At 39.9% G+C, this 22,364-nt stretch overlaps 1 protein-coding gene across 1 annotated transcript in view; it reads left to right on the top strand.

Moving 5' to 3' along the window:
• The window catches only part of ppp1r1c (protein phosphatase 1, regulatory (inhibitor) subunit 1C), a 109,581-nt gene extending 89,571 nt beyond the window's left edge, over positions 1-20,010 (top strand). The window contains exon 5 of the mRNA XM_048599310.1: positions 19,498-20,010. Within this exon, the coding sequence (XP_048455267.1) occupies positions 19,498-19,598 (101 nt within the window). The 3' untranslated portion in view covers positions 19,599-20,010. The remainder of the gene's footprint in view (positions 1-19,497) is intronic.
• Positions 20,011-22,364: the final 2,354 nt, after the last annotated feature.

The raw sequence follows: 22,364 nt of genomic DNA, 5'->3' as shown, positions 1-22,364 counted from the left end.
CAGCCGATGCTGCTTGGCCTGCTGTGTTCATCCAGCCCTGCACCTTGTTGTCTCGGATTCTCCAGCATCTGCAGTTCCTACTATCTCTGATATAAATTATCAACATCAGTCTACTGATGGATATTCTAGATACCTATTAAACTCATACAGATACAGGCAGATACTGACAGGCACAGAAAAACAAACATGGGTGTTATTCGTGGAGCACAGTAAGCTTGGGAAACACAATTCCAAAGCACCGGTCCACAGGATTCAGTGAGTTTCTACTTTGCTTCCCAAGACCTTTCATTTTCTGATTTCTTTATTTCTATCCTTGCAGTTCCCCTGCAAAAGAAACATATTGTTAGGGACACTAATTCTAAAATCTTTCAGTCACCAATTAAAGGCAATAGCTTACAGCAACTGGTGGGACCAAATATCTAGCTGGCTTCCAGGCTTTCGTTACTTCACTGCAAACGGAGAGAGAGAGAGAGAGATTTTGTCCTTTCTGCAGTCCATCGACTTCTCTCATCATCATGTTGATGACTTCTGGCAACCACAACTCCTGTTTGCTCAAACCAATCAGCAATCTGTAGCTGGGCAAAGCTCAGTCTGCACACACTCCACCCAGTGCTAGTATGTCATGGGTATCTTCTCCCACTGCATTAACAAAGCAACAGTACAAACACAACAGTCCATAAGCACTCGTAACAAAAATCAAAATTACCAGAAAAACTCAACAGGTCTGGCTGATATCTGTGGAGGAAAACAGAGTTAACATTTTGAGTCCAGTGACCCTTCTTCAGAACTGTTTTTGCTTCTGTTTTTGTTTTTAGATTTCCAACATCCACAGTTTTGTTTTAATTAAATGAGTTCCAATAATTTGTTTTTAAAAATGCAGCAGCTCCTTCCACAATCCTTGTTTTAACACAGTCCTTTTCCATTTCAACTTACTGTGCCAACTAATCAGGATGTTTTTGAATCCTTCTCCATGAAATCTGCCATATGCAACAAAATTCATGTGTGATTTTAGCCTTTGGTGACCTTGTATCTGCTTTACCCTTTATCCCTCCTGTGGCATTTATGCTGAGTAACTCACCCTATGCAGATCCTGGTTCTGCTCTACCTTTTATAGTATGTACAGTGGCTTTATCCAGGCTGTTAGCTCCAAGTGTTAGACCAAATGGCGGTGTTTCATCATCAGTTTCTTCTTTCTCTTGCACTTGAAGCTCCTGCACCATTGCCAGGTCAGGTGTTAATTCCTGGCTACTTGAAAGTGTATATTTTGGCAAAGAAGGAGTTGAAAACAAGAGTTGCATTCTACATCATCTGCAGCTCATTAATGGGAAGTGATTGTGGAATGAGAGAGACGCATGATGTGAGAATAAAGATTATGTAGGAAAATCTCGTAATCTTCAATTGTTTCACTTCTGCTGCTTGCTGTAACCTCAGGCATGATTCTTTCATGATGTAACGTGCCATGTTTTCCATTGGGGTTAGGACTTGCAGGCATATCTATTTCATACTTAACCAGCATGACAGAGGAGATTGTATCACTGAGTGTGATGTGATCTATTTGAGTAGTGTGTCTATGTTTGACAGCTGGCAGTGTGAACAAACATCGAGTTGTGAGTATGAATCTTTTAGCAGTTTTTAGTGTGTAAGGATAAGGTGAATGCATGGATATTAAGTTCGAGTCATGATAGGGATTGCTGGTAGTTGACTGACTGGATAGTGGTGAATTAGGCAGTCCTTCAGGCTAATTATTTGATTTCTAAGGATATAGTATTTAAAAATATATTTACCAATTTTGACCATTGTTGTGACATTATTGCATTCTTTTAGCACTGCAAACCAGTCTTTGGAGCTTCACAGCTGTTATACTTTCCAGTGGCTATAAGTTAACTAGCTGTGTGGATGCAGAACCAGATCACAGAATCACAGATTTGTTACAGTACAGAAAGAGGCAATTTGGCCCATCGTCAGGCCCTTAAATAGCAGACAGGCCACCCCAAGGCTCCACATATTCCTTTCTCTGTTTAATTGCAGTGTGTGCAGGGGTGGGCAGGAATGCAAAGGGCACAGTCCCCGCTGAAGTTTGCACGCACAGTCACCTTCAAATCTGTCTAGAGGAGGTGGGAAGGGGCGGGAGTGCATAATCCAGCAGCGTATTTTTCTAACAATAGCTACGTTCAACGCAGATGACAAACACACATTTTGGTTACCTGATTGCATGTAAAAAGGAGCTATTAATAGATTTAGAAACAAGATCCTTCATTCTCCACTTTAACAATACTGCATGCCATGCATGTTGGCTTATAAGAGTGTACACTCTCCACTTCTGTTACTAGATTCTCATGTAGCCAGCCCTACGGTGCCAGTGAAACTGGATGGTGTCAATTACATTTTTGACAGTGTTTGTTTTTAAATTGTCACATTTATGTAATCATATAATTTTCATGCAAATTTTGTGAAAATATTTATCAGTGTATCCATTTCACAATTGCTTTTCCTGAAACATCGCTTTTAGTAACTCTAGGGACCTCAATTTTCACCATGATGACCAAATGCTCTGTTGTGATAAAAATGCCAGACAGAGTTGGAAATCCTAAGTCTTGTTGCTGAACTTGGCATTTCTCATTTTCATGGCGGTGGGCCATGGTATATGCATGTGTGGTTCTCCAAGGCAGCAATGCATTTAAATGACCAACTGGCCATAAGGAAGTCTGATTTTGGAGTCCCTGGAGTCTGGAACGCATGGTGTGGGGATGAGGCCAGGTAATTGCAAGTCTATTCTCAGTGGATTCCTTTTGGATAGCCATGGTACCCTTTTGGAGAACTAAGGTACCCTGGTGGATTTGGTTGCAGCAATTAGAGTGGGGATTGGGATCCTTTTGAGGGTCAGATACCAGATTTCCTTTTGGGGGTTGTGTCAAAGATCCCTTGCATGGTGGACTCAGGGTTTGTTAATTGAAGAAGATTGTATGTAAACCCTTGTCATTGTCCAACTTGTCCAGAGTGTTAACAGTTGGTTGTTGGTATGTCAAGACAAGTCAGCAAGTGTCAAAATGCATACCTATGAATGAGAGTCATTTTCTCAGTAGAGTGTGGCACTTAACGTTGACATTTAAGTAACAAAACTATATTTTTCTCCTCTGTGGATGAATACTCAAATGTTTGTTTGGCAGATGAAAGGAGAAAGATGGTGGGTGGAATTATATGTAAAGTTAGTACAGGAGTATGAGCGTAATGGGGAATGGGTAGCAGGTATTAGGTTGCATGGGTTGCCATGGGTGAGGCTGAGGGATTGTGAGGATGTGAAGGGGCTGAGGGATATGTGAGGTAATGAATGGAGGAAAGTTTTATCTTTCTTCCCTTTTGAGTAAGTAAGGTATGCCTTAGGGGCTGAGACCTGAATATATTTGGTGGAGGTAAGGCACCATTTTGCAAGAATTTAAGGCACTTGCATGTTGAGAAAATATATGAAAGTGCATAGCAGGTGCACAAACTTATTGAGACCGGCAAAATTGTTAAGATGCTGTCCAAACAAAAGAAATGTGTTTAAAAACAAAACAATTCTAGCTATTTCAATATGCCTGTTTAAATAAAACCATAATAGGATCTGTGCCATGACTGATCTATTACCCTGATGTACTTATGTAAGGTATGATGTGTCTAGATAGAACGCAAAACAATTTTCACTGTATCTCACGACATGTGACAATAATAAAGCAATAAAAATTGAAACAAAATTTTCAATAATAACATAACCAGTAGATAGGTGACTTTTCTTTAAGTAAGGAGTCTGTTAATTAATCCCTATGCTAGACAATAGGTGAGTTGACTTGGTAAGGGAAGGTGAAGGGTTGTAAGTAGGATGTATGAGTTGGCATTAAGTTGTATTAAGAGTAGTAAAAGGCCATGAGATGATCATGAACATTGTCATATGATGAGCCATGGGACATTTGTATTTGCATAGGGAGTATAAGGGACTACTGGGTATGGGTGGATCAACATAAAGTGGCAAGGGGACATGAGGGGCCATAGGTGGTGGGTGCTAGGTCATAGGTTGGCTTGGATAAGGTACAGAGAATGAGGGGGTGAACTCCACTGCAAACCTACCTCCAGCCTTAAGAATGCCACTAATCTCTATTTCCTATCAATCAACCAATTTTGTATCTGTGTTGCTACTATTCCTTTTATATCAAGACCTATAACAGTCTTCACAAGTCTACTGTGTGGCACTGGGCCAAATGCCTTCTGGAACCTTAGTAGACCACATCAATAGTCTTTCCCTCATGAATGTTTTCTGTTACCTCTTCAAAAACTCCAGCAAGTTAGTGAAACATAGTTTCCCCTTTAGAAATCCATGTTGACTCTTCCTAATCAGTCCATCTTTTTCCATGTGACTATAAGTTCTATCCTGAATAATTGTTTCCCCTCCACCGAAGTTAAACCAACTGGCCTGTAATTGCTGGGATTATTCTTTCTTAAACAAGGCCATAATATTTGTAATTCTCAAGTTTTCTGTCCTCCCCACCCACCCCACCCCTAGTCCAAGGGTGACTGAAAAATTGTGGCCAGTGCTCCTGCAATTTATACCCTCATTTCCTATTTCCTTCAAAATCCTTGAATGTATCTCATTTGGTTTGGGTGCTTTATTAACATAAATATCAACAATCTTTCCAAAATGTCTTCCTTATTAATTTTGCACTATTCTAATAATAGAGTTTCCTCTATTATTCCTCCCTGTGCAACTTCTTCCTCTTTTGTAAAGATAGATGGAAAGTATTAATTTAAAGTCAGAAATGATTTCTGAAGAGGGGTCCCAACACGAAATGTCAACTTTACTGCTCCTCTGATGCTGCCTGTCCTGCTGTGTTCTATCAGCTCCGTACTGTGTTATCTTTAAGTTTGGTCAATTCTTTTTTGCATCCTAATTTGTTGCCTACATGAATTCTTCAATATGACTGCCTGCTTATCCTGCGTGATGACATCCTGTTCACCAGTGATCCCCTATAGTTAATACAATGATGAAATTGACATCAGGAAAGGTGAAATCCACATTAGAGACTGCAAGTTATTTATGGGCAACTTAATTCAAAGTAAATACTGTTGTTTTACCACCATGTGAAAAATGCTGATCAAAGAGGTTTTTTTTTAACATGAATAAGAATATAAGTTTGAATGTGGTTGGATTGTTTAGCCTTGGAAAAATGTGAACCCCTCAAGAAACCTGCTGCAATCAACCAATTTCCACATTTGCTGCCCGCACATTAAGCTGTGTGTGTATGTGCAATCCCTTCCAGAGAAGTGAGTTGTCAATTCCAGTATTCCAGCAGACAATAATATGATTTTTGCAGTTTTATTTTATATCTAGCTTCCAGGAACTCCTCTTTGAACTCAAGGCAAGAGCATGGCAGCAATTGAAGGGACATAGCGATAATTGCAAATTGTGTTGATAATTACTGCCTCCACTGCACTGATTTCCTCCCTCCTTATGTGAAAGCCTTGTTCATAGAATTGTGCTGAGAAGTTACTTTTCCAAGCTGTCATCTGTACTTTGGAGGTTTGTACATCTGACTTGCAACTTGAAGCTCTCCTCATGTTATTTTACTTTGGACATTTGTTGAAGATAAAAATGCCCAGCAGAAGAGGGAGCAGCAACAGGTCTGCTGCTCAGAGATTTGCAGCTCTGCAGAAGAGATGTAATTAACAAAGATGTGTAGCTAGTAGGAGACCATACTGGTCAAACATGTTAGACAGGTACAGAATAAGACTCCTTAACATGTTGAAACATTAATGTCACAGGGATCTGAGGGTGTCATGCCAGCTGGGAACCGATATTTCCAGCATTCTAGAACAAAGCTGTGTCAAGTGAACCTGGGCTTCATGCTTTACCACTGTCTGCCAAAGTCACTACCATCCTCAATATTTTTCTCTTTGTCCTTTTCAACTTGTTGGCAGCCTTTGATGTGATTATGACTCAATCCTCCAGCAATGCTTCTCCATTGTTATCCAGCTGAGTGAGATTAGCTTGCCCTGGTTCTGTTCTTATTTATCTAGCCATCATCTGCAATGACTTTGCTTCCCGCTCCCACACTGTAACCTCTGGCTTCCACCAGGATCGATCTTTGGCCCTATCCTATTTCTAATCTACGTGCTGCCTCTTGACAACTGCATTTGAAAACACAATGTTAGTTTTCACATGTATGCTAATGCCACATAGATCTATCTCACTATTATCTGTCTCAACTCCTCCACTCTTGCTGGATTATAAGATGGCTTATCCCAACATCCTTTACTAGATAAACAGATGTAGTTTCCCACTAAGCATTGAGACGTGTGAAGAAACCATTGTCTTTGATTGCTACTACAAGCTCCTTTTCCTAATGACTGACTTCATCTCATTATTTTGGGAACTGTCTGATGCTAAAAAAAATTGTTGTCATAATTAGTCATGAGATGAATTCTGACCTCGTATCACCTCATTTCGACCTGCTGCTGAAATCCTCATCCATTCCTTTACTCTTTTTACTAGATTTGATTTTTCCAGTGCACTCCTAGCACAATTGTTACAATGTTGAAGGCATCCGAACCTCTGCTGTTCATTTTTTTATTCATGCTCTTATTTACTCATCAGCACTCTGTCCTCTGGCCTAAACTGGCTCCTAATTGAGCAACAGCCGTCTTCTTATCTTTGTAATCTCCTCCAGCCCCAAGACATCTGTGCTCATCTAATTCTGACCTCTTGAGTATCCCTAATTAAAATTGTTCCATTGTTGGTGACCATGGCTTCAACTGCCTAGGCTTTAAGCTTTGGAATTCCCACCCTAAACCTAATTTCCGTCCCTTCAGATATCCCATTCTTTTTCCTTTTGGTAAAATTTTGGCCATTTGTCCTGTTATCTCTTCATGTGATTTTGTGCCAAATTCTGCTTCATAATGCTCCTGTGAGCTACTTTGGGACATTTTAATACATTAAAGGATCTATACAGACAGATGTTGTTTTGTTATTACTGTTGGATCTTTCTAGGTCTCGACTGGAGACATTAACAGGATTTCACTGTTGCCAATCCCCAAGTACAAAACTCAGGTGACTGTGAGTGTTTACGCCAGAGCAGGTGGTTATGTACACTTCCTGTAATGCTGCCAGTCAGAATGAGCAGGTGTTCAGGTTGGTGGCTATGGATGGCTTCCCACAGGTGCACTGTATCTATCACCTACGCAAATGAGTGGCAGTTAAGGCACCATGTGTTCAGGAGCATTCATTAACCGAAAAGTCCTAAGAAGCATTAATTTGCAGGTTGTGTGCAACTACCGTTTTTTTTAAATTTTAATTTTATTGTCATGTGTACTGAAATACAGTGAAAAGCTTTGTTTACGAGTGGTACAGGCAGATCACAGCAAGCAAAGGATATACAGATCAAAAAGACTTAGAGGCATACAGGTTACATTATTTGAGGCTAGAGTCCATTTAACAGTCTGATAACGGCAGGAAAGAAGCTGTTCCTGAATTTGCTGGTGCGTGTGTTCAGGTTTCTATATCTTCTGCCTGACAGAAGAGGTTGTACAAGGTCACTACCAGGGTGAGATGGGTCTTTGATGATGTTGGCAATTTTTCTGCAGCAACAAGCCATGTAAATGGAGTCCATGGATGGAAGGTTGGCTTCCGTGATGGTCTGGGCTGTGCGCACCACCTTCTGTAGTTTCTTAAGGTCCTGGGCAGAGCAGTTGCCATGCCAGGCCGTTATGCACCCAGACAGTATGCTTTCAATGGTGCATCTGTAGAAGTTGGTAAGGAACGTTATGGACACGCCAAATTTTCTGAGCTGCCGGAGGAAGAAGAGGGATTGTTGTGTCTTCTTAACCGTCACATCTACGTGGGAAGTCCAGGACAGGTCATAGGTATCATCACTCTGAGGAACTTGATGCTCTTCACTCTCTCAACCTTGGTTCCATTGATGTAGATGGAGGCATGTTCTCTTTCTTTCTTTCTGAAGTCGAAGATTAGTTCTTTAGTTTTGTCGACGTTGAGCGACAGATTGGTTTCATTGAGCCATGTCACCAAGCCTTCTATCTCCCTTTTGTGTTTTGACTCATCATTGTTAGATATCCGTCCCACTACGGTGGTGTCATCAGTAGATGGTGTTCGTTTGGAATTTGGCAACACAGTTGCAGGTGTACAGGAAGAACAGTAGGGGGCTGAGGACCAACCCTTGGAGGGCTCCAGTTGAAGTGTTATTGTGGAGGAGGTGCAGTTACCTATCCTCACTGATTGTGGCCTATGGGTCAGAAAGCTGAGGATCCAGTTGCAGAGGATGGAGCCGAGACCAACGTCACAGAATTTTGATATCAGTCTGGAGAGGATAATGGCGTGGAAGATGGAGCTGCAGTCAACAAGCAGGAGTCTAACGTAAGTGTCTTTGTTGTCCAGATGTTCCAGAGATGAGTGCAGGGCTAGGGATGTGGCATTCTCTGAGAAATCTGCTATGTCGGTAGGCAGACTGTAGGGGATTGAGGCAGGTTGGGAGACTGGAGTTGATGTGGGCCATGACCAGCATCTCGAAGCACCTCATGATTATTGAAGTCAGAGCTATTGAGCGGTAGTCATTAAGGGACACTGCACGTGTTTTCTTGGGTACAGGGATGGTGGTCTTCTTGAAGCAGATGGGGACTTCAGCTTGTAGGAGGGAGAGGTAGAAGATGTCGGTGAATACCTCCACCAGTTGGTCCGCACAGGATCTGATTGCTCGGACAGGGACACCGTCCGGGCCCATTGCTTTTCTTGGGTTGACTCCCAGGAAGACTGATCCGATTTCTGAAGCAGTGACCAAGGGAACAGGTGTACCTGGGGCTGTCGGGACAGGCATTGCCACACCGGTGGTATTCTGCTCAAACCGAGCATAGAAAGCATCAAGCGTGTCAGGGAGGGATGTGTCATTGTCCGCTATCTTACACTGTTTCATTTTGTATCCTGTAATGTTGTTTAGGCCTTGCCATAGACGGCAGCAGTCTGTTTGGTAGCCCTGGGCCTCTAACTTAGTCTGGTATTGTCTCTTGGCCCCCCTGATGGCTATGAGAAGGTCATATCTGGATTTTCTGTATTGATCTGGGTCACCCAACATGAATGCTGCACGTCTAGTCTTCAGTAGGGAGTGGATTTCCTGCTTCATCCAAGGTTTACGTTTGAGGAATGCACAAGAAGATATGCAGAGGCATGAAAGATTTGTGGTGATCTACCAGTGGCTAACCACCATGTTGCTGATGACCTGTGACAATCCACCATCCCTCATCCCTTCAGACCTTGAAGCATACTTACTACTGGCTCCTCAAAGACAAAGAGTATTCAGTTGAAACATGGCTGCTGATAACTAGGAGGGTACCAAAAATGAATTTCGAGGACAATACAATGAAAGCCATTTTCTGTGCTTTTCTGTAGGAGGACAAACAAATGCTGGTAAGTGATAATGATAGAACTTAATGAATGGATATATGGAGGGCATTCATTGAGGATGACTATAAGGGGAGGTATGGCATTGCTTAAGGATGAGTGAATGTAAACTGATGGGGCTGTGAAAAAGAGTGTTTAGAGATGAATGGGTGTGCATACAAGGCAAGATGGTGTGAGCAGTAATATGCTGAAGTAGACTTGAAAAAAATGAATGTGAAGTTGCAGTGACACACACATCAGGATGTATGTGAATATATAAATTTTCTACTGTTTTCCTGCTTAGCTCAATTAACCACTTTCAACATTCAATCCAAGAGAGTGGTACCATGCTCTTGCCACTAACTGCATAGGCAACATATTCTTTCTTTCACTGATGTACATCCTCTTTCTGCCAGTAAAGAAGCATACCTGTCTAGTGGCACTACCTCACTAATCAGTGCATCCAGAGAGGAGATACTAAAATGAGGTTCGGCCTTTGAGTATCAGAACTCCGTCCTTCATATTTCTTTTGTTGTGCTTCTAGTCAAAATTGTCACTGAAAGTAAATTCCACGCCAATGCATTGCAAAGTTAAATTCCGACACAATGCCTACTCCACAAATTTGTTAAAATAAATTTCAAAGAATGTGCTCAATATTTTATTGCACATGCTTTGCTGAGCTTGGCTATTCTACCAATTTACTTTGGATTGCGGCAAGTAAATGTATTACTATGCAGTCCATTTTCTCCCAGTAGAAAACTTTAGATAAAGCATTCAAAGAAAACATTAGATTTGATAGCTTTAATAAAATTACTTACCAGTTAATGTTTCACAATAGTTAATATATTAACATTATGAAATGTTCCAGAGCTGTTTCAAATATAAATTCTTATTTGGACATCTATTCCTGACATTTTTAAACTAACATCTGCCTTATTTTTGTTATGTACGATTTAATGACTGTAGTGATTATAACAAGGCCAGCAAGGTGGACCTCATAGAATATGATTTCCCTGATTGGGGCAGTTAAACTGGTCCAATCAGGGAGCCCTGGCTGACAGATATAAACAGGAGTGTTAGACAGCCTGTGCAATCTGAGAGCTGACTCTGAGGGAGCTGAATCAGTGTCAAGGACTCTCCACATGTAAATAAAAGGTGATTTGGTGATGGATACCACCTCTGTGAAGTTACTTCTGCAAAAGCACCTACTAGCTGAAGCCCAACTGGACTTCAAGCAGGCACTGCAACTGGCTTTATCATTGAAAACTGCAGCTAGTGGAGCATATGAGTTGCAGGGTATTCTGATGGAAGTGGACACTCTCACTAGTCCAACTGAGCTTGGGGAATACCATTTGAGTGAAGACAACTGCATTGCCCTAATCAGGACATGTCCTGAACAGAGGAACTCTGGTTCAGCCCACAGCAAAACCCCAAATCAAAGCGAAGTCTTGGCCAAACGATTAAAGTTTTCTTAGGGATCCAGGCGGCAAGCCATTGTAGTTGCTGCCGGTATGCAGGCTTGAGACAACAAAAGAGTCGCACTGGGAACCAGTCTTTAACAAAATTTGCTCTGGACTCCAACCTTTAAGTTTGCGTAAGACCTCAGCTAGACAGAGAACTTATACTGGGGAATCTTTACACTTCAGTTCCGGTCTCTTATGAAAAGCAATTGGTTCAGTTACCACTGATTGTAGTAAAAGGCTTTGGCCCAAGGTTGATGGGGTGAATTTGGTTAAGAAAGATTCACCTAGATTGGCTCAACATTTTTCGATCAGAAAATGGCTGCCTGAGTGAAGTCCTAATTACATGTCTGGAAGTTTTTCAGGAAGGTCTCGGGACTATCGAAGGAACCAAGGCTATCTTGTATGTTGACCAGGAAGCAATTCCACAATTCTGCCAGGCCTGCCCCGTGCCATTTGCCTTATGGGCAAAAGCAGAGGCAGAAATCAGGAGCATGGAAAGTGAAGGAATCATCAAACCAGTCCAGTTTGTGGAATGGGAAGCCCCGGTCATACCGATTGTGAAGCCTGACGTGTCTGTTCACCTTTGTGGGAATTTTAAATTTTAAATACCCAGTCCCTCACATAGAGAATTTATATGCAAAGCTGGCAGGGGGGCGCTGTCCTTCTCGAAATTGGATGTGAGCCATGTATGCTTGCAATTGTGGTAGATGAGGATTCCCAGAAGTATGCTCCAATTAATATCCATAAGGGTTTGTGCCCAATATACAAGACGGCCATTTGGGGTATTCTCAGCCTGTGCAATTTTTCAGTGGATGCTAGCAAACAAGGTCTACTCCAGTTCACCATTTACCAAGGTGACATGCTAATAACGGGGAAGACAAATGAGGAGCACTTGGAGAAATTAGACATGGTCCTTAGATGTTTCTTCCAGGTGGGCGTGCGCCTTAGAAGGGAAAGATGTGCTCCAGGCACCCAAATTGACCTATTTGGGCTACAGAGTCGACAAGACCAGGTTACAGCCGTTGTAAGATAAAGTGAGGGCCATCAAAGTTGCCCCAGCTCCCATGTCTGTAACGGAGCTTGGCTCTTTCCTTGGGCTGGTGAATTAATACAGGAAGTTTATACATAACCTGGCCTCCATCTTGACTCTTTTGCATCAACTCCTATGAAGGGGTCGGCTTTCAGGGAAGCGAAATAACAACTATCATCCTCTTAGGTGTTGGCACACTATGATCCCAAGCAAGATCTGATATTGACATGCGATGCCTTCCCATACAGCATCAGGGTATTATTAGCTCATAGGTGGCCCATTAGAAAGGAACGTCCAATAATGTATGCATCCAGGACTTTAGCTAATGCAGAGCATAAATATGCCCAGATAGAGAAGGATGCCAAGTCCATAATGTTTGTAGTTTTGTTTGCATTTGAGAGTTTGCTGTGGTGAGATTTCCTGCCATTATAAGAAGTATAAACTTGTTATAAATGCACAGTATAGCAACATACTCATTTTTTACATTTGAACCCGGTATTGAAGTGTAAATTAAATAAGATTCATGCCCTTTGTATAGCATAAGAAATGACTCCCTCAGCTAACCCATGGAATATATTGTTTAATAAGACAAATTTGCACACTGCTGCCAGATTTACAACATTAAATATAAAAGGTTTTTGATATACTATTAAAGACATCAAGGGCTTTGGAGATAGTGTGGAAAAATAGTTGATGTAGATGATCAGCCATGATCTAATTAAATGGTTGTGTGGGCACAAGGGGCCAAACAACCTTCTCCAGATCCAATTTCTGATGATCTGTTTCTACAACAAATCTCTTTTGTTTAATGATATTGAAATTGCATTTGGTATGTAACAAAAGCCATGAAGTCAAATATGAGTGGCTATGCAATATGCATGATCTCAATGGTTTAGCATTGCATTACTCTAGTGGTAGCAGTAATCAGTAAGCTACAACTGGTGATTTTCTTTCAGGAATTTTGGAGTTCCTTTCAATAATTAATACCTGGAGTCAGAATTTAATGGATGCAGAAAATTAGTTATTATTTCGTGATATTAAGGATTTTTTTTTCTTCTCTACTGAACAATTAATATTTGATTTGTTTTTATTCTAGGAGGGTGTTGAATATCACTCATGAATTAACTAACTGAGGATCCATTATTGCATACAATTAGGCTCTATGTTGAAAATTGTACGCAGGCAATAGAAGTTGAAATCAGCACTGTGCACAGATGCACAGTGGGCAAGATGGGACTTTTGGGTTAAAGATCAGTACTAGGGCGATGTGGTTTTCCTTCCCGTTCCTGCTTTGAGTCTTCTGAGATTACTGAGGTAGTAGCATTGATTGCAAAAGATCACGAAGTTTCTTGATGCTTACAAAAACAATGAATAATATTCCTTTGAGCATTTATGGTAATCCTGAATTCTAATCCACGTATATGTAATTGAATCATTTACTAGTAGAGTCAAAAAATTATGCCAGTTGATTATGGAGAATACAGTAAACATATTAGCCTTTACTAAACTAAGATACTATAGGATAATTTATTTGACAGGCTTATTGTACCATGATGCATTGTGAAATTTTAAACCTTATTGATCTGTTCAATAGATCCCATTGATGTAGTCAGGAAAGAATCTGAGTATGATGATTCTGTCAGTAAATAATGACTAACAAATTGTGTTTGTCGTAGAGTCATTGTGTCATAGAGTCATACAGTATGGAAACATACCCTTTGGTGCAACGAGTCCATGCCGACCATGTTCTCAAACTAAACTAGTCTAACTTGCTTGTGTTTAACCCATATCCCTCCCTATTCGTATACTTATCCAAATGTCTTTTAAATATTGTACTGTACCCACATCTACCACTTCCTCTGGCAGTTCATTCCACACACGAATTGCCCTCTGTATAAAACGTTGCCCCTCGTGTCCTTTTTAAATCTTCCTCCTCTCACCTTAAAAATATGTCCCCTAGTTTTGAACTCCCTCACCCGAGGGAAAAGACCTTTGTTATTCACCTTATCTATGCCCCTCATGATCATATCAATCTCTATAAGGTCATCCCTCAACCTCCTACATGCCAGTGAAAAAAGTCCTACCCTATCTTTATACCTCAAACCTTTCAGTACTGACAACATCTTGGTAAATCTTTTCTGAACCCTCTCCAATTTAATTATATCCTTCCTATAACAGGGTGACCAGCATTGCACACAGTGCCCTAGGAGAGGCCTCACCAACATCTTCTACAACCTCAACATAGCATCCCAACTCCTGTACTCAAAAGGTCTGAGCAATGAAGGCAAGCGTGCTAAATGCCTTCTTAACCACCCAGTCTATCTGTGATGTAAATTTCAAAGAATTATGTACCTGAACCCATAGTTCTCTCTGTTCTAAAACATGACCCAGGGTCCTACCATTAATTATATAAGCCCTACAATTGTCTGTTTTACTAAAACACAATACCTCGCATTTATCCAAATTAAACTCTACCTGCTACTCTTCAGCCTATTGACCCAATTGATCTAGGTCTATTTATAATCTTAGATATCCTACTTCCTCATTCACTATACCACCAATTTTGGTATCACCTGCAAACTTACTAATCACATCTCCTATATTCTCATCCAAAACATTTATATAAATGAAAAACAAAAGTGGAACCAGTACTGATCCCTGTGTTACATCACTAGTGACAAAGTTGATATTCTGTATGTCACCTAGCGAGTCGGTGTTGGTTTAGATTGTGAGCTTTCAGATTTAGTGCTGTTATTTTTTTTTAAGTTCAAGTATAATTAATTTATGTACTGATTATTTGGTTGATATATCATTGTATATATATGATTTAAATCTTCCCTTAGCTTAAGTCAGCATGGAGGTTTAAACAATCTATTTCCAGGATTGCAATAATTTAAGTAAATGTTTTTGCTTTTGGTGAATGAACTGTTGTTTAATTATGTTTAGAGTTTTTGGAAAGAAGTCCAAACTAAACAGTTGAAATAGTGAAAGACTCAATGAAAGTCGTTAGACAATAAACAGACATTAGATGGTAAAATAACAAATTGGAAATTAACCAAACCTCCATAAAAGTTACAGGGCAGAAAATTTGATTGTGTGGCATCTACCTTGTGACTTTATGGATGGCATTTTGGATCCGAATGGTGACCATGCTTCATGTGTACATTTCTGTACTGGGTGTCATTTTGGTCCGATCATTAGCTCCAGATATCAGAAGCATGAGTTAGGGGTAGGGAGGCAAACTGTCAAATGTCAACGCATAATGTGTTACGACCAGACCCTCCATGAGGTTCCCAAATTAGTTACAGTTCCAAATTGGGCAACCATAACTTCTAGTGAAGAGAGGTGAACTGGTTCCCCTTGTTTATTCACCCACTGCATTTCAGGGTTCTGAAGGACAGTAATACTGCATGTGAAACATTAACTTTGTTTCTCTCTCTCTGCAAATGTTGTCAGACCTTTAGAGTTTATCCAGCAATTTCGGTGTGGTTTCAGATTTCCAACATCCACAGTATCTTGCTTTTAAATTAGAAAGGGTCCTTTCACTTTTTGATGATTTTCTCCTCATTCAAATTAACTTAGGTTTTAAAAGAAGCCAATTTAGCCTGGTCCTTTTTGAGTTAACAAAGTATGGGTAAACTAATTATTAAATGCAAGGAGAATCACTAATGTAATGCACATACAGACAGACTAGAGGTAAAAGGTGAATCTGAATGAATAAAACTTTAGAAAAAATTGGATCGGTCTATGAATTGTTCTTGAAGAGTGGATAGTTGCCGAGGAGGTCACTGTTAATGTTGATATTTGCAGTTGAACAGTCATTTTTTGGAGATTCTTGGGTTTGTAGGCTAAATGAAGTACCTTTGTCCTGATTCCTTTTCTTTTTGGTTTGTAGTAGTCAGAGTGATGGAGAGGTTTTACCTACAACATGGATTAATAGAGACTTGTTCTTCAACCATGGTATTTGCAAAATGCTCATACCCAAGCCTGTATGCATTAGAGCATTCAATCCCACAAGTCTACTGCAGTAAGGTTGAAATTGGGTTTTTAACTCCTAACCTTACGTATTCTTCAAAAGGAAAGACAAAAACTGTGTCTGCAATTTGGGACATAATCTGCAGTAGTGGCTTGTTTTGAAAGTGGGGTCATCAGCTCCCCATTACCTTGGTAGTCACAAGAGAGCACAGTTCAGCCTGTTTGAATTTTGTGTGATGTTTTAGATGTTATACTACATTGGTCCCTCTCTCCAGATTGTCACTAATTTACATCCGCAGTGATTTGTGGATCTATCAACCGCTTTAAAAAAGCACACTTTGGAATTACAAGTTAAAACTCTCCACAGCACTTGGGATTCTGACCTATCATTGTATTAAATGCCAATTTGACTCCAGAGCTGCCATTTTTGATGTACATGCTCCAGCTAGTTCTTAGTTTTAACTTCACATAAGCTGAACAGGTATTCAGAAATAGAAGAACCATCCAATGAAAATGATTTAAAGAAATCACCCACCACTTTCTGATTAATTACAAATTGATTTCTGCTGGTTGTCACTGAGTTCATAGAAGCTATTGGTTTTTAAAGTAGGTAAAACCTACAGGGTAATGGTGTAGAACGCAATGAATTCTTACTTAAAGGGTCTGCTCACAAAACACGCTCTGAAACAGGTGCTGACATTTCTATTCCTTTGATTTGCAGCATGGCAAGGCACATGAATAAAGGTGACATGGAAAAATTCAAGCTGTTAGAACAAGGTGGGGGAGGGGGAATGGAGAGAAATGTTATACCTACACCGTGTCTTCAGGCAACAATTATTTTATCTCAGCATCAGTGAAGAATAGTGTATCAGCACCTCTGTCTCACTAAGGAAATGTTCACTGAAATTATCCATCTGTTGTTTACTGACCTGCAAACACACAGCAAGGTGCGAATGGCATTACCCATGGTTTAAAAGTGACCATGAGCTTTAATTACTTGATTATAGTTGCTTTTGAGCTGTTCACCAATACTGTAATATACAGGAGGTCACTGATGCTCTGTGGAAAGAGAGAGGAATATATTGCATTCTTCCTTACCCAAGAGAAGTAGTTAAAGTGAGTAGGTTGCTTTAGTAGGAAATTTGGCTACCCATGGTGTGGAGTGCTATTGGCAGGTGCTGTAAAGAAACTGGGTATAAATTCACACATGTACAATGAGTGCAAAATGTTCCACATTCTCAATCTAGAGTCTGATGAGATATAACAATCCTGCACAAGACTATCATGATTACGTTACAATCCAATTTGGGATCAGTGACATCTTTGTTTAAAGTCAATGAAATTTCAGATCCCAGGTTCTTATAAAAGAACGAGGTCACAAAATTCCACAAATTTGAGTAACCAAATGGAAGTTTCATGTGCGCATTTAGAAAACAATCCACTAAAGCTTATACTTTCTCTGCCAGAACAAACTTGAAGTAAAAATGCATGGACAAACAAACTGTTAACACCTTGGAGAGCACATCAAATAGTGGGTGCAGTCAAAACAGATCTCATCAGTTTCTCAGCTCCACTGATGATACCCTAATGATACTGTGGGCACATTAAATCTCATCAAAACTTTGCTTCCTCTGTGAAGGAATAATGAATCTGCACTTTAAAAGGTCTAGTCTCTGAAATTCCTTAAAAGTTGGTCTGACTCGGACTGCTTCAAAGATTGCTCATCTTTTAGTGGTTCTTTTCCTAAGATTGCACTCCCCTGGATTCTCAAGTTTGAATTCTAGCATCTACTCATGGCACAAATCCAACTCTTTCACAGTCAGACTGCTCTTTTCACTAAGCTGGCATTGGCCCTGGGTTTCTCTGAACCACACTCTCTCAGCTGCAAATGCACTCATGGACTTCCTTGAACTTTAACTCTCAGCTGTACTGAATAGCCCTTGATCGTCAATGAGTCCCCAGTTATGCAGAGCTAACAGCGATACTTCAGCTGTATGGAGCTATCTGTATTGCTTTTGTCTTTCTCTGAGCCCCAATCTTTTCAGCTTTACCAGGAAAATAGTGCATAGAGGCTTCCTGAACCCCATTCTCATCTGCATTGAAATATCAATGCAGAGCTAGAAGCAGCATTTTCAACTGGATTCCATGGGACTGGGTCAGGTGTACCCTAGAACTTTGTGAGAAGCTAGGGAAGTGATTGCTGGGCCCCTTGCTGAGATATTTATACCATTGACAGCCACAGATGTGGTGCCAGAAGACCAGAGATTGACTAACATGGTGCCATTATTTAAGAAAGGTGGTATGTTAAACGCAGGGAACTATAGACCGATGACCCTGACATCAGTGGTGGGCAAGTTATCAGAGGGGATTCTGAGGGATGGCATTTTTGTGGACTGATTAAGGATAGTCAACATGGCTTTGTGCATGGGAGATCATGTCTCACTAACTTGATTCAGTTTTTTGAAGAAGTTACGAAGAGGATTGATGAGGAAAGAGCGGTAGACATTGTCTATGTGGACTTTGGTAAAGGGTTCGACAAGCTTCCGCATGGGCGACTGGTTGACAAGGTTAGATCACAAGGAATACAAGGAGAACTAGCCATTTGGATACAAAATTGGCTAGAAGGTAGGCGATAGAGGGTAGTGGTGGAGGGATGCTTTACAGACTGGAGGCCTGTGGCCAGCAGTGTGCCACAAGAATTGGTGCTGGGTCCGCTGCTTTTTGTCATCTATATAAATGATTTGGATGTGAATATAGGAGGTATGGTTAGTAAATTTCCAGATGACACCAAAATTGGTGGTGTAGTTGACAGCAAAGAAGGTTACCTCAGAGGAGTAGCAGATGGAGTTTAATCTAGATAAATATGAGGTGCCGCATTTTGGAAAGGCAAATCAGGGCAGGACTTGTACACTCTAGGGTAAGGTCCTGGTGGGGGTTGCTGAACAAAGAGACATTGGAGTACACGTTCATAGTTCCTTGAAAGTAGAGCCAGTAGACAAGATAGTGAAGAAGGCTTTTGGTTTGCTTGTCTTTATTGGTCAGCACATTGAGTATAGGAGTTGGGAGGCCACGTTGCGTCTGTACAGGATATTGGTGAAAATGGCAACTTTCTTGCTCCTTTGATGCTGCCTGGCATGCTGTGTTCCTCCAGCTCCACACTGTGTCGTCTCTATTCTGCTAATCCTTATTTCCTCATTGTAAGGAATGCATAATGTTGTAGTTGAACATGACTTCTTTTCAAAAAAGAAACACAAAACTTCAAAATACATTTTGAGCAGCATGCCCACACTATCCTCGTACTAACTTAGTCAAATATTTGGAATTTTGATATTTTCAACATTGTTACCAGGCATGATGAAATTTTAAGGAATGCATACACACTTCACTGAAAGATTTGCAAGTCAAATTAGGACACATTTAATGTATTTGTTTTGTTGTACCTTCACATTGCAGTTTTAATGGAACTTTGCATTGAAAAATAACCATTATTAAGTTCATCTGAAGCCCAATCGTAAAAGCTTGACTTTGCCCAGCAAAAACGATGAACAAACATTGTTGTGCATTAAGATTTAGATGTATCTGGCTGTCTGTAAGTAATATAATTTTCATGTTTCCAGGGGTGAAACATCTAAGGACTCATAATGAGACACCATTCCTTGAGGAGGAGGAGGCAACAACTGAAAGAGAAGAGGACTGGTCGCAAAAGACCAACTTGTGAGCAGCTGAAAGGGAGGTTTAATGTATCTGAACTGAGAAACTTTTCAAATGAGATCATCCTGCTTCAAATCTTATGGGTGTTCAGGCCTTCTGCACATTACATGAAAAGTGCTGAATGCTTACAAATCTAATAGTAGGAATCCATGTTAGACTTTGGTCCAGGACATAATTCTTTCATGTCTCACTGAATCTGAGGAATACGTGTGATATGATGTATAGAACCAAAGACCAAATCTCTGTCTCACAAGTAAATTCAGTTTGTAGTCACTTGCCAATAGAAATAATATTGATATTATTGGTATTGTAAAATGATTAATGTTTAATATTCTACTAATTAATGTGTGATGTGAATCTCTAACCTAGTGTAAATAATGCTTAATTGAAAAGTTATAAATAAAGACAACAAAATAAAACAATTTGAGTTTATGTTTTTTAAGATATCCAGAAATGTAAATTTGCATCCTTATAGAGATAAATTATGAACCAGATTTTGCCATTGTGCTCCATAAATGAGACTTGCCCGCACACTTTTAGGTCTTAAAATGTTTTGCCCAAAGTTGTTAGAACTGTGAACTGATAATAGTAGAATGAGGGAAATGAGAACCTTGTTAAATAATGGGACGATAATGTACTTTCTCAAACAGTGACGTTTAAGCATGGAGAAATAAATGGAAGAGGAGAGACAGTGAATTGTGGTCAGTAAATTCAACATTAAAGCAAATAAGGAAAGACAAATATTTAGAGGAAAAGATGTATTGAATTAAAAAGGAAATAAGAGACGAAAAGGTAAATTAAGTTTTTCAAAATATATATATTCTTTTTAAAGTCTCTTAAAACAAATCACATCCTGAAGTAGTAAGAGTTCTTTCAGAGATTGAGTGTAATTTTTTACTTTCTGAATAAAAGAGTTCAATTGGCAGTCATTGGCAATTATCTCAATATTGACAGGATACTTTTATATTATTCATAAGATTTAACTTTCTGTAGTGAATGAGTTTAATGGATAATGTGCAATTGCAGCACACATGAAAATCACAGTGAGGTTAAAATGAGATGCTGTGTTTGTGAAGCTAGCATTAAAGAATCGCAAATCACCTGACAACCCATGGCATTCACATTTCATGGGTTTTTTCTTCCAGCCTGCAACTGCAATTTAATTTACTCATTAACATGAATGTGGTCCATTGTATCAAATGTATTGATACAATGATCAATTGAATTTAGGCCATTTATCAGAAATAAACACAGGCAGACTGATGCAAACCCAATTACTTAAACTCATAATTGTCTAGTTTCTGCGCAGGAGAGGTTTGCTTAGCAGTTATTAACAATGATCTTTTTATGAAAAGATGTACTTATATTAATTATAAGAAACTTTTTGTGTTGTATTTTGATTTGATTTGATTTATTTTCAGTCACATGTACATAAGTACAGTGAAAAGCTTTGTTTTGCAAGCAGTACAGGCAGATCATAGCAAACAGATTGCAAAATAGTTAGAAGAAATGTTCTAATAAGATCTGCTTGGGAGTTTGCAAAGAATTGCCCAGTGTCGACGCCATCTTGAATCAGTTCAACTGCAGCACACATGAGTTGGACTGCAATTCAGAAAGTTAAAGGTGACACAGCTTAAAAATATAAGCTCTTTACAGGATCTTAAGTGTTTTTTTAATTCTCCCATCACCAAACTAAAGCGAGCCATAGTTTTCAGGAATTCCATTTAACGCTCCTCAGTGTTCCCACTCTTCTCTGAGATATGAGATTTCTTGGAGTCCATCTGGCTAGCTAAACCCTCCAACTCCCTTTCAACACATCTTGATTGGGAAGACCCCAGCTCAAGCATGAGCCTTACTGCATTCTTGATTTGCGACTCTAACTCAGATGTACTTTGGTTTCTGATGGCACTTTGCTACTGGTTACAGCTACTTTAGATCTCCTAACAATTATCTCTCTCTCACAACCTTCGTCAAAGTTGCTCCAGACTGACCAGAACTGACACAACTCAATGCTTCCCAGCAGTCTATCCACATGGTAGTGTGGCATGTTTGAGGTGTCCCAGATAGGGATTTTAACTAACAACCGAAAGAACTGCTGATGCTGTAAATCAGGAACAAAAACAAAGTTGCTGGAGAAGCTCAGCAGGTCTGGCTGCATCTGTGAAGACAAAAACAGAGTTAACGTTTCGGGTGCAGTGACCCTTCCTCAGATTTAACTAATTATCTCCATTTCCAAAATTTTCCTTTGTTCTGGGAAAGTGCTTGCTCTCTCTCCATGGATGCTGTCTGACACTCTGTGATCTCTACCATTTGTTGTTTTTAGACTTAACAATATAAACCTTTTATTAAGATGGCAGTGATTAGCTTGTCTCCACCAGGTAGGTAACCCATTGTTTAGTTTCCACTACTCTCCACTATCATCTTTTTGTACAAACATAGCCTACCTTTTGATTTACTTTAGGCCTGTATAATCAGCTTCTAAAACCAGATGTTTTCATTGATCTCAGATTTTAAAAAAATTATAAAGCCCCAAACTACATATTTTACTCCCACAACATAGGACTCTCAAAATTACATAATGGTAGTTTATCATTCTGCATCTAGGTCCGTGGCAATGCTCCAGACACTGACTCCCTCAATCAATTTTCTTCCAGCCTGTTTGATATTGGTCTGGGATAAGTGAGTTTCAGTAAGTGCATCAAGAAATGTGGGTATAGCTATATTTATTCTGTTTATTGATCTTTGTTCCAACAGTTTAACAAACAAATTTGTC

The sequence above is a fragment of the Rhincodon typus genome, chromosome 7, assembly GCF_021869965.1.
Source record: "Rhincodon typus isolate 14 chromosome 7, sRhiTyp1.1, whole genome shotgun sequence".
In the NCBI taxonomy this organism is placed as follows: domain Eukaryota; kingdom Metazoa; phylum Chordata; class Chondrichthyes; order Orectolobiformes; family Rhincodontidae; genus Rhincodon; species Rhincodon typus.
The sequence above is the reverse complement of the archived record's forward strand: the minus strand, read 5'-3'. Positions and strand labels throughout refer to the sequence as shown.